The 13646-nt window shown below is 42.0% G+C and overlaps 1 protein-coding gene across 1 annotated transcript; it reads right to left on the bottom strand.

Moving 5' to 3' along the window:
* Positions 1–4184: 4184 nt before the first annotated feature.
* On the bottom strand, positions 4185–6561 carry LOC105810479 (toll-like receptor 1). The gene is given in 2 exon segments (XM_012644471.1): positions 4185–5654; positions 5656–6561. Coding segments are annotated over 2 exon segments (2376 nt in total).
* Between the last annotated feature and the right edge of the window lie 7085 nt (positions 6562–13646).

Below are 13646 nucleotides of genomic sequence, written 5' to 3'. Positions count from 1 at the left end.
TTTTCCTTCACATATCTTTATGAAGTCATATTGTACATATAATTTTGTATCCTATGCTTTTTATTTTGTATAGAACAATATAAGCATTCTTCTATGTTAATAAAAGATTTCCTATACATTTTTTAATTGTAGTAAAAAACACATAACAGAATGCTTGAGGTCAGGAGCTCGAGACCAGCCTGAGCAAGAGCGAGATACCATCTCTACAAAAAATAGAAAAAATTAGCTGGGAGCAGTGGCACAAGCCTGTAGTCCCAGCCACTAGGGAGGCTGAGGCAGGAGGATCACTTGAGCCCAGGAGTATGAGGTTGCAGTGAGCTGTGATGACATCACTGTACTCCAGCCCAGCAACAGAGCAAGACTCTGTCTCCAAAAACAAACAAAAAAAGATGCATAACATAAAACTTACCATCTTAACCCTATACATTATTTTAGGTTGTAAAATGTGTCATTAAATGAGCACAACACATTTCTCCATTGTTAGAAATTTGGAGTGTTTCCAATTTTTCACTGTTGCCAATGACCTTGCAATTAACATACTTGTAAATAAATATTTGTCCTCATTTCAACTTATTTCCTTGGGACAGATTTCTAAAAGTGGAATTGCCAGGTAAAACCGAATGAATACTTTGAAACTCTCCATATATAGTGCCTATTACTTTGCCCTTATTATCACCATATAAAATGCTCATTCCATTGCAGCCTTACAAGTATAGCAAGCTGATAAAATAGAATTATGTTGGTCTAAATTTTGGTGGCGGTGCCTGAGTGTGAGGTATGAGACTATATAACTGGTTTTGCAACCTTTGCTGACCACCCATCTCTAGCCAATAAAAGGCACTGAGAGGAGTTAAAAATGAGAAGAGGATTTTAGAGAGAAGTTTTTGTGTATTATGAGTTCCATTTACTCTCGAGAAGGACGGGAGTGGGGTGGGAGGTGTGCTCCCTCTTACCTCAGTTATAGGCAAAAGGGCTTCGCCAGAACCACTTGGAAAGCTTGCTACGTGAACTCTGTAGTTTGGGCCACGTGTTGGTCCAATCTTTAATTCACACCTGGAAATCTAAAGGTCTTGGCTAGCTACTCTAGGGTACATTTTACAAATAATGAAATCTAGGCTTAGGGAGTTTAAGTAATTTGTCCAAGGTCATCCACAAATAAGTGTAAGAACTAGAATTGAAACCCAGATCTTCTGATTCAGAGGTTGCATTGGTCCCCCCCCCATTCTGTAACACTTCCTCTCTTTTATTTGTGAAGTAAATCGTTTTTATTTTCGTTACTATATATTTAGCCATACTTTTGCCTGAATTCTTCATCTCCCAACTTGGAATTGCTTGGCAGGAGATTCCACCAATACAATTTCATCCTCCTACCAGCTTCCTTAAAACCACTTGTGAGATCAGCTATTTATATATAAGATTGATCTAACTTCCCTACTCAAAATCTTGAGTTTGTTAGATAACTCTAAGTGACATTATGCCTCCCTTCGGGGATGTTTTTTTTCAGACCTACAAGGTGTTATGAGTTAAATCGTGTCCCCCAAAGTTCATATGTTGAAATACAGAACCCCAGTACTTCAGAATGTGACCTTCTTTGGAAATAAAGTTGCTGTAGATGTAATTATCAAGATGAGGTCATTAGAGTGGGCCCTAATCCAATATGATCAGTGTCATTATATAAAAGGGGAATTTGGACACAGAGACAGGCATAGAGGGAAGACAGAGAGAGAGAAGACAGCATCTACAAGTCAAGAGAAGAGGCTGGGAACGGATCCTTCCCTCTCTCTTCTCAAAAGAAGCCAACACTGCCAACACCTTGATTTTGGACTTCTAGCTCCAGAACTATGAGAAAATAAATTTCAGTTGTTCAGATCACCCAGTTTGTGGTACTTTGTTACAGTAGTCCTTGAAAACTAATACACAACTGCTTCATGAGCAGTTGAAACTTGGTTGTGAAATCATGAAGTTCAATATAGGAAGTGCAATCACCCTAGAAAAAAAAGGGAAAATCCAGTTCTAATAGCTGGTGTAACTTGATTATAGAACAAGAGTTTTCATACTTTTTTTAGCATACATTTCATGGTTTGAATTTGCTTTCCGCTATCATGCTTTGTAGAAGTTTTATTGATGACTTTCCCATATCCTCAAGCTCTAACTCCATAGTTCGACTTTCAAGATCCTTAACAATATGTTCTTAGTATAACTTTCCATATTCATATCCTACTGTCATTTTTCATAAACATCATGGTACAGTCAAACTGGGGCACCAGTCTCAGAATAGGCCTGGGTATTCCCGCCTCTGCTCTCATCTTTTCTCTGTTTAGAATGGTTTTCCCATTCTTCATCTGTACATGTTGAAAATCTGATGTTAAAATCCTCCTTCAGGAACTAATGGAAAAACCATCATTTCTAAAAATACTTTTTTTCCCACTCTGAAATTCCATTGTATATTTTTGTTTCATTGATTTTTATTTTAGTTATTTAGATACATGTAACATCCTCTGATTGGCTGTAAACTCCGTAGGGCAAGAAGCTAATAGTATACATATATGTTATTTGGGTCCCCTCCCCACTCCAAAAAATGTAGAGAATGAGACAGGTGTGTGCAGGTCATTGGTTTGGAGAAGTAATCTCAGGGCTCAAGAGTGAGGAGAATGAGAAGAGCAAAACAAGGAAGAATGTAAAGCCAATCCAAGAGTGAGTTATTGACCTGATTACCCCGTGGGTAAGTAAAGCTCAGTGCCATTGGGGACTTCTTGAGAAACGATGTAGGATATGCCTCATTTTTTTTGTTGTTGTTTTTACCCAAGAATAGAAGAGAAGAATATTTATCTAATGGCTCCCATCACAAAGTGGTCAAAGATCACCTCATAGGATATCCTTGGCACTTCCAGGTCTGTGCATGTATCAGAATGGTTGGACAGGTGTCTGTAAGCATCCCATGCAGTGCTATTCGTGAAGTCGTGGGGCATAAAGTCAAAGTTAAACAGTGCAATTATGACAAGGTGCTTGTCAGGCTACACCTGCCCAGAGCTGGCTACCAGAGTAGAAAGGGAGACTGAGAAGGTGTTTGATGGGTATGAAAAACATCTGATATAGTCCACTCCTTGCACTGCCCCACTCCACTCATCCTCTATTTTAATAGTTCCCCAAAGAGAGGGATGCTGTGTGCTACATATCAACTATATTCTTCCTTCCGATCAAAAGAGCAAAGGCTCCTGTGTGTGTTAGTTCAGACAACTAGAATCTCAGCAAGATCTCCAGCCACAGAAAACTGGACTCCAAATTTCCATTTTGATTGAGGTAGAAAACACTCTTGCTTTAGGTTCCCTGGAAGCAGGCTCTGAGACAAGTATTCAACTGCAAGTAGTTTATTTCAGAAGTGATCCCAGTAAACACCCATAGAGGAATGAATAAATGACAAAAAAATAGGAAGGAACCCAACAGAGAATACTGTATTTATCAAGCCATTTCTATGGTGGACAACCAGAATCTTATCCTAGAGAGAAAGTCAGGGAGAGTGTAAAGTACATCCCAGATTTATCTCAAAAACTGAGTGAGAAAGTTGACCTATTTATCCACCAGTTGCCTTTCTGACACTGGTTGAGGTTGGCTTCCAAAGATAGCTCTCCCATCACTTCTGAATTGCCCTTTCTATGAGCCTCATAGCCAGGAAAAAGCCCCCTCAAACATAGTCTCCAGCAGTAGCAATGAGCAGCCTTCAGCGTGTGGAGGTGAATGCTGAGTGGAAATGGGGAAGGTACCCAGAGCTATATAAATCTCCCGCAGAAACCCAGCTACAGGAGTAAAAGTCATGGAGTTTTCTAATATTGACCCTGGAACCCAGGAACATACACCGCTGAAGAGAAACAAGTGCTTCTCTTGACTTCAGATAAATTCAATGAATTCAGTTACAGCAAAGAAACAGGTGAATCCGTCGTGTGTCAGACATTAACTGTTTAAATCAAAATTACATCATTTCATTAATTTTTATTACCATGTATAAATGGTGAATTGGGACCTGAAAGAGGGCACACACTTTTATCTACATCACAAACTCAAAATTGTGTTTAGATTTGTGTTGATGCAAAATAAAGTCATCGTTGGACCTTCCAAAAGCAGTAACATTGACAACAGGAAATTTTGTTTTATTCTGGCATATTCTGGAGTGGGAAGGAGGAGTATTTTTAGCTCTGCATGTGACTTATTTCTTTTGCTTGCTCCAACTTAATATTAATGGCTGCTCTTAGGTTAGCCCAAAAAAGTCCTCGTTTGCTCTTCTCCTTGGGCCATTCCAAATAAGTCCATTGCGTCATAAGAGCCTTCAGCTTGTGATACTTGCTGGGGATGATGTTCTGTGGAATGGGCTCCAGCAAGATCAGGATTAAGTTATCAGATCCTTCGCGGAAGAGATTGTGGTGGGCAAAGTAGAGTTCATAATGGCACCATTCACTCTGGACAAAGTGCGGAGACAAAACAAAGATGGACTTGTAACTCTTCTCAATGCAGTTTATGATATTTTCCACAATGCTCTTGCCAGCAACAAAGTTTCTCTCATGGAGGCAAATCCGTATGTCTTCTTTTTCTAGGCAAGGCACCAATTCGTTCTTCACCCAGGCAGAATCATGTTCACTGTAAGAAATAAAAGCATGGAACTGGAGAGTTCTTTGGAGTTCCTCTAACGGTATGTTCCTAGCCCTGTGCCGGGTCTGGGTCCACTGGCACACCATCCTGAGATACCAGGGCAGATCCAGGTAGATGCAGAGGAAGGTCACGGTAACAGCCAACACCAGCGTGATGGCCCCAATGGTGACCATCAGCAGAGCTGTGTTGCAGGATAATGCAGACATGTGAAAGTCTTTTAGAGGGGTTCCTTTATAGCTTTCTGGGTAGTCACACTTATAAGAATCAGGCCAGCCCTCTACCACTTCACTTGATACTTGGCCTATATTTTTGACAAATTCTCTTAGCTCGCAGGTACATTGGAATGGGTTATTCCCTGCTTTTATTGACCTAATCTTCTGGCAGCTCTGGAAGAAATCAGCTGATGGCTGGGAAACCGAATTACGGTCAATGATCAGTACAGAAAGACTGCTAAAGGCGCCGCATCCAGGAAGGTCGGTTAAAGAATTGAGAGCAACATTGAGTTCTTGCAAAGCTTCCAGAGAGGTGACATCTTTAGGGATGCTCTCTATTCTGTTACTGTGAAGATCAAGTACCTTGATCCTGGGAGGTAAACATCTGAAAACGGAGTCAGTAAGTATATTTGAAGGCAAATTTAAGCTTAATAAACTTTTAGTCCAAGAGCAATTTCCTTCATTTTCATCATACCTTAGAGAATTCTGGCTAATATCCAATTGTTGTAGAGACTTCATCTCTTTGGTCATATGAACTATTTTTGCAAGTTCTTTTAATTGATTCTTTTGTAAGATAAGTGTCTCTAGCACAGTCAAGCTTCCACAATTTTCAAAAACCATGTCTGTTAAGAGATTATTGGAAAAATCCAAATATAGGAATGGGCTAATTTGGGATGGGCAAAGCATATGCATCATGGGTGTACCAGACACTGTCAAATTTTGGATGTTCATATTTGAAAAGATTTTGTAGATAGCACTTTGTGGAAAACTGAATACATGAGTGACAACTTGGTGTACAGATTAAGACCTTCAGGGAAGTGCCAGAATAATTAAAATCTCTGAAGTCCAATTGACCCTCTACTTTCACATTTGAAATTAAGAAATACTCTATGGTTGTATGCCAAACCATCTGGAGGATTCTAATGAAAGAATTCCAAGTTGTTTCGATGTTGTTTAAAGTAAGATTTGATAACCTTGGATTTGTTTGAAGTTCTGCTAGAATATTTAGGAAACAAGAACATGCATTATCATCTAGCACACATTTGATATTAGATAGTTCCAGATTCATTACAGTACTGAATGACCCATCCAAAATAAAATGGAATTCCTTTTTCATGGGGAAAACAATGTGCAGACTTTCTGTGTTGAAGTCTTGAAGGCTCTCAGGGTCTTCTTTCTCCCCAAAAGGCTCTCCTAACACCAGTAAAATCTTACTGATATTCAAGTGAGCAATTGGCAGCACTCTAGATTTTTCTAACTGTGTAGCACTCAACCCCAGAAATTTTAGTTGAGACATGTCGCCAAACTCTTTGCATATGGGCAGGGCATCAAATGCATTAAATGACAAGTCTAAGTGCTTGAGGTTCACAGTAAGATGACAAGAAATCTTCCCCAACTTGTTGTGGGACAAATCCAAGTACTCTAATTCCTGGCTGAATTTGAAAACACTGATAACAAGATGCTGGATTCTATTATGAGAAATTATCAAAATCCTCAGCTTTGACAGTGATAAGATGTCAGAAGTCTGAATCTCAGATATGTAATTGTGTGATATATTCAAGATTGTTGTTTTCAGTGATAGATCTTTGGGAACATGGATGAGACCTTTTTTTGACCTGTCAACTAAAAATTCACTTTCATCAGATAATTGTATTCTAATCTCAAGTATTAACATGAAGATAATGACAAAATGGAAGATGCTTATCATATTGTAACACTAGACATTCCTAAAGGTAAGAGCTATTCTTCAGAGCATCTTGATACAGATTCAGATTCTAAAAAAAAAAAAAAAATTAAATGATTATATTAAATTAGGCATGGCTAATATTAAACATTTTTTATTAGAGACACATGAAACAAGGGCTACACAGCCTGAAGCCAGGGGAATATACATACAGACAAATGATTATGCTAGCTCTAATCAAGTGAGTTTTAATGTGGATGGTGTAATAGTTTGAAGGGTGACTCCCCAAAAGAAGTCTACATCTTCACCATGTCCTAAGTCCCAGAAAATGAATGTTACCTTATTGAAACAGGTCTTTACAGAGATAATAATGTTAAGGGTCTGGAGATGGGGAGATCATCCTGAATTATCCAGGTGGTCCCTAAATCCAATGACAAGTTTCCTTATAAGAGAAAGGCAAAGGGATATTTGACAGAGACAAAAGAAGAGACAACGGAGACACAGCAGAAGGCCATGTGAAGATGGAGGCAGAGACTGGAGTGATGCAGCCACCAGGCAAGGCATGCTGACGGCCACCAGAGGCCAGAGGAGGCTCTGGAGAGACTGCAGTCCTGTCGACGCCCTGAGTTTGTACTTCTCTCTACGAAAGAATAAATTTCTGTTGTTTTAAGCCACCAATTTGTTACAGCAGCCATAGGAGAACAATATAGATGGTTCATGGAAAATCCTCTGGTCCCAACCCTCCCAAGACCATTAAGAGCTCTGGTTAGGTGTGCTTGCACACTTTGACCTGTGTCTCCCCATGACATTTCTTCAGAGTTCTCTCATGCGGTGGAATTGGGACTGTTCTTGTATTACCTTTTATTACCTACACATGGTTTGGGCCTAACTTGGTAAGAGGTAATTGGGTCATGATAAAAGGTCTCTCAGAAGATCCATTCACTCATTCATTTATTTATTCAACTAATATTGATTGATCACTTACTGGCCATGTTTTAGGAACTGGACATAGAGCAATGAACAAGATAAAGTCCTAATTGTCAAGGAGCTTATTATCTAGTGAGAGATAGAAAATAAATAAGTAAATGACCAAACTTATTTTGATGGAGTGGTAAGTACTATGTAGAAAAATAAAACAGGGCAAATCATGGGCGTGGGATGGTGTTTGGTGGCGGCTATTTTCTAGTGATTAGTTAGAGAAGGCCTTTTTGAGAAGATGATACTGGGGTAGAAATCACAATGAAGTGAATGGGAAGATCTGGACGGAGAGGATTTCTGGCAAAGGAAAAGGCAAGTACAAAGGTCCTGAGATGGATTTGAGGTTGGCTTGTCTGAGGGGGACAGAAGGGGTCAGTCAGTGTTAGCACGGAGTGAGCGAAGATGAGAGGTTAGGGCCAAGATCACACAGGGCCTTGCAAGGAGTTGAGATTCTATTCCAAGAGTGCTGAAGGGGTGGGGAGACTGGAAGGTTTTGAGGATGGGAGTTGCTTCCTCCTCTCTGTTATCTGTTATTCAGAAAACTTTTTGTCATTCATTCATCAAATATGTATTTATTCCCTATGCAGTGCTAGGCATTGTTCTAGGTTATGCCTATTGCACTAGCGGTCAAATCACTCTAGCTCAGACACCATTTTGTGGTCAGCATTCCAGTGGCACATGAGACCACAGGGAGTTGTGTTGGGATGAACCCTAGAGCATGTACACCCCAGAGACCCTTTCATCGGGACTGCACAGCTCTCCCAAGGAACTTACTCCCAAGAACTGTTAGGCAAGCACACCCACCATCAGTATCAGCAAAGCGCTGAATTCCTCTTCACATGTCCCCTCTTGTATCTCAACAGGCACAGAAAGACATAAATAATTCAGCTCCCAGAAACAACCCTGAGTTGCAAAAGTTCCCCAAATTAAATGCAAACTTATTTGGTTTTCAGAGCTTTTCTTGGACTTACCTTTTTGTAGAGGTGCCCAATGATGCCTTGGTCATCCTGATTTCTTCTAATACAGAAGAGGACCAGGGAGCCCCATCAGCATTCATGAAGACCCTAAGCAAGGAAGATGATACTGAAGTTAAAGTTCATGTTAAAAGTCAAGGTGGTCTTTTCATGGCATTGATTGTATTTGGCTGAAAGACCCAGAAATTTTCCAATTCTTCCTCTCCAGCTTCCTAAAAGAGCTATTCACACAAGGAACAATACTTAAATGGATGTTTTAACTTGAATGCTTGTGCCCCCCCACCCCAAATTCATATGTTAAAATCCTAACCCCCAATGTGATGGTATTGGGAGATGGGGTCTTTGAGGGGGTGATTAGGACATGAAGGTGGAGCCCTCATGAGTGGAGTTAGTGCCCTTACAAAAGGGACCCCAGAGAACTCTCTGGCTCTCTTTCCACCACATGAAAATACAAGAAGAAGGCAGTAATCTGCAGCTCAGAAGAGGACCCTGACCAGAACCCAACCAGACTGGCATCCTGAACTTGGACTTTAGCCTCCAGAACTGTGAGAAATAAATTTCTGTTGCTTATAAGCCACCCAGTCTATAGTACTTCATTACAGCAACCCAAACTGACGAAAGCAACGGCAATAAAAATAATACCCAGTACTCCCTGGGCCAGTGCCTAACATCTCAGAACAGAACTGTTATAAGCTTAAGGCCCAAATGGGGTTCCCTATTTATTCCTATGCCTGGATTCTTCCACCTGCTGGCCAGCTCGCGTTCAAGGAAGCAGTGATCAGCACTGTCAGGTGTGGCATGCAGAGAGTGACCAGAGAGACAAGGGGCAGACAGGACCTTGCGCATGGACGAGAGTGCTTGGCTCACAGAGAGCCCACCACGAGCAAGATGAAAGTTGTCTTTGTTCCCTTAACAACCACAACCACCACAAAGGCTTTAAATTTATAAAACTGCCTGTCCCCGAGGACTGATCAAAAGCATGTAAATTGCCTTTGTTTGGGGGCATCAAGTCAGGGCTTTGACTGGTCTTAATGGATAATGCCCGTACAATCAATCTGGCCCATTTAAGTTCAGTCCTGCAAATATTTATTAAGAATCTTCTCTGCAGCAGACCAGCTAGCTATTAGCCACAGGTTGAAAGAATTGGAAGTAGTTCAAGAGCTTTTCTGCTTTGTTTCCTATGTGGTTTTGTGAACTTTTGCTTTTTGTATGTTATAAAGACACATTCACTTTCAAGTCTTTTGACCAAATTGGGTGTAGCCTGGGAAACATTTCCATGCCACCTGACTTCTAGCTCCCAGAACATTCTCAGTGGGCTGAGAAAACAGAAAAGAACAGTGGGAATGGCCCAGAGAGAAAACTAAAATAAATCTGCCCATAAAACACAGGAGTTGTACACCGCCTCTGGGAGTCACTGACTTGTATCTCATTTTCCTTAACATTATCATTGTGAAGAGAGCACGGATGGCAGGTGCAGGCTGAAGAGAAACGTCCTCTGAAAGCAACAACTAGCAGCTGCTCTGGAAGAAAACCAGAAGATGTTTGTGACCCAAATATTCATCTCTGAACTCAAAAAATCTCTTGAAAGCAAATCATGCATGAGGTGTTATTCCAGAAAAAAAAAAAAAAAAACTTTCTCTGATTTAGCACCAGGAGCTGATAAACAAATTCCAGTTCAAACCACACAGTAGCTATGCATCTATCAGAAATATAATCCATATAGAAAAGCACCCAGGACTTAGTCATAGAGACTTTTGAGATTTATGTACCCAATAACTGGCTATACAATTAATTTTCTTTTACAAAATAAAATGTTACTTACCAAGACAACCTGCTCTTCTGTTCCGTTTGGCAGTCTGTAGGGAATTCAAGCACTTCCTTGAACATTTATTTCATTGCTAACCACATTTAGTGCTGAAAACAAGACAAAACAGCTCTTTTTTGCCATCTACTGAATTCCACTGGCGTTGCATTACGTAGTATTACCTTGTCTTCTCCCAGTCACACAGAGCATAGGGTCTGCGGGTTGGCTGACAGAGCTGTATTAAAATAGAATCATGTCTCTGGGGTTCTGTATTTCACTGCAGTCAGCTCACCTTTGTCTACAGTGATGAAGTGAAGGCGCGTGTTAATAATCCACAGGTCCAACTGGCCGAATGCAACATGCTTCTTTGCGGCTGCACCGGCAGAGTAGACGGGTCTGGGTGCGTCTCAGCTGCTTTGCTTTTCCTCTTGTCTTTGGATCGCTCTACCATTAAAAGTGCCTGAGAGTGGAAAGAGGGAGAGGTTAAAATCAAAGTTTTGCTAAACACATTCACAAAGAGGGAAGATCATTCATGCGCTAGTTATGGAAGGGATGCGAATCACAGGGGGTTTTTATTTTGTTTTTGTTTTTGTTTTTTACAGATTGGTTTTCAGAGAAAATTTGATGCTGAAATTTTTTTCCATTGATATTTTCAAACTTTCTTCAAACGTGATTTTTAAAAGCTCCGTGTGAAAAACATGCCGAGATAAGGTCCGAGACACCTCCTTTCGGTTAGTTTTTGTCAGCGTGTTCAAGGAAGCCATTGGGATAGCTCCACTCTTGTCTTTTAAGACAACAACAACAAGAATAGCGAAACGACCAATGCGCAAATGAAGGCGAGGAGTGCCGGCCGGCTGTCTCTGAGCTTGTCCTCGGCCTGGCGTGGCCAGGCGTCCACCACACACCGGACACGGGACGACGGAACTCTCCTCCCACCGGTCTCTGCTGTCGCCAGCGGGCGCCACACGGCAGGCGAGGCCGGCTTCCCCACGCTGAGAGCTCCGGATTCTTTCTGGCTGGCGGTGTTACCGCGGCCTCTCTCTGTTTCCCCACCTCAGAATTTGTCTGTCTATAAATACATTTCTGAAACCGAAAGGATGGAACACCCGCCCCAGCCCGCCCCCCACTTCCTCCCTGAGAGCAGAACCGGGCTGGGGGCGGCCTTTGACCCGGAAGCGAGTCCTGGCTCCCAGAGGCACTGACTTTGGAATCTCGTGTAGAGAGTAATGCCCGGGAGGGAGGTAGCAGGGCAGCGGGCGAAGCACCTCAGCACTCCAAAACCCCGCGCTTCCCCACGAACTCCCGCCGCCCCTGAGTTGCACGCCCGCTTCCTTTTCCTCCCTGTTGTCCAGCGGCTCACCACCGAACGGAGAGGCAAGAGTAAAAGCGAGGAGGCCAGTTAGGAGGCAACTGCAATAGACCAGGAGAAATATTGGTGGCTCAGTCAGGATGGTGGGTGCTCTGCTCCAGGTTGCAGAGTGGAACACGCACACTGTCCTCGCATCACAGATGCACATGGGTAGGAAATATGAGAGGTCTGTACCTCTGCCGGGTGTTGTAGAGGTCTTGAGGGCACAGACTAACATGCTGTAGCAAAGGGATCTGAAACCACAGGGGCTTACACAGGCAGAAGTCTACCGCTCTCGCACAACAGGGGTGAGCAGCCCAGGACGTGCTGAGAGACTGGCGTGGGCAGCATGAAATGGTAGAAGGAGGAGCATGTCCTCAACATGTGGCTTTCATCTCCAGGTTCTAGATGGTTCTTCCAATTCTTATCTCTCATCCAATGGAAAAGTGCAAGGGGCAAAGGAATTCACACTCATCTTTCTTAGATACATGGCCCAGACCGGCATATGGGTTCCAGTTCCATCCCATTGCCAAGAATTTTGTCACATGTCCACATCAGGCTGCAGGGTGGGAAATGTAATCTCCAGATGAGCTGTCAGGTGCCTGATAAAACTCGAGCATTCTGGGATTGAATAGGGGGAGAATGGATATTGATGACAACTAACCATCTCTGTCACAGCATTTTTCAATTTTTCTACATAGCCATCTGGTTTGGGCTGAATTGTGTCCCTCACACCCAAAATTCATCTGTTGAAGCCCTAATCCCCAGGACCTCAGAAGGTGACTGTATTTGGAGATAGGGCCTATACACAGGTGATTAAGGTTAAACCCAGTTATAAGGATGGGCTCCTACTCTAACATGACTGGTGTTCTTACAAGAGGAGGAGGAGACACCAAAGAAGTGCCTCCACAGAGGAAAGGCAATGTGGAGACGCAGTGAGAAGGCAGCCTTATGCAAATCAACGGGGTGGACGCAAGAGAAGCCAAGCATGTTGGCACCTTGATGTTGGACATCCAGCCTCCAGAACTGTGAGAAAATAAATTTCTGTTGTTTAAGCCACTCAGTCTATGCTATTCTGTTATGGCAGCCCCAGCAGATCAATACATCTTCCTTCTGAAGCATGATCACGGGCATGCATTTCCCCCATTTCCCCCTCCTCTTCCTCCATACCTGCCCCCACCACAGCTAATGGGTCTGGGCTGGGCAGTTTGTCTTCCCTGCTTTCAAACTTTTATGAGGCTTAGCTATGTCCCTGCCTTTGGGTTCTGCGAGACGCCTCTGTATCCTTGAAATAAACACCCCTTTTCTCAAGCTGATATCTGTTACTTGCAATCAGAAGAATTCAACAGAGGAAACAGAGGATTCCTGGAGATAGAAACCTTTTACCTAAAAAAGAGATGGATTTCTTAAGATAGAACTTTTGTATGTCCGAGATACATGTGTGTTCCTGTGACAAAAATGTAGGTTTTGTTCCATTCTCCTTTTTTTTTTAATTATTTAAGACCTTTATTAACAGGTGCTTGCAGTTTGTTGACTTCTTTGAAAAAATCAAGTTGTAAACTTTTATTACAAATTAAAAATGAAGTTCTTAAAAATCTCAACTTGACCAGATATGAAACAATTTAAAAACCTTTAAAGGCGTATTGAGAAAAACCAGGCTTTTTTAAAAAACACGTTTGTTATTACCAAAAAAGACATCTTCAGGTAAAAATAATAAAAACCCCACGCTGCATAGATAATGCAGATAGTTCTAGTTATCTGGTGAACGGGCAAAAAGCAAGCACTTAAGGTCTTCAGCTCCAATCTTTCGTTCATTTCTTATCACTGGAATTTCATATTCATTTCTTCTTGTTGGATGACTAACCAGACGATGGTAGAGATGGTCAGCTGGCATTTGCTCAGCCCTGCCCTGCTCAGCCTGAGGAGCAGACGGATTCTCAGCTGGAGGATCGGCCACTTTTGTCTCTTTGCCATCTTGTGGTTTAGGGTTTTCTGGGCATCTGCG

Source organism: Propithecus coquereli, unplaced genomic scaffold, assembly GCF_000956105.1.
Source record: "Propithecus coquereli isolate 6110/MARCELLA unplaced genomic scaffold, Pcoq_1.0 Scaffold213, whole genome shotgun sequence".
Lineage (NCBI taxonomy): Eukaryota > Metazoa > Chordata > Mammalia > Primates > Indriidae > Propithecus > Propithecus coquereli.
Note: the sequence above shows the minus strand (reverse complement) of the source record. Positions and strands in the feature narration are given on the sequence as shown.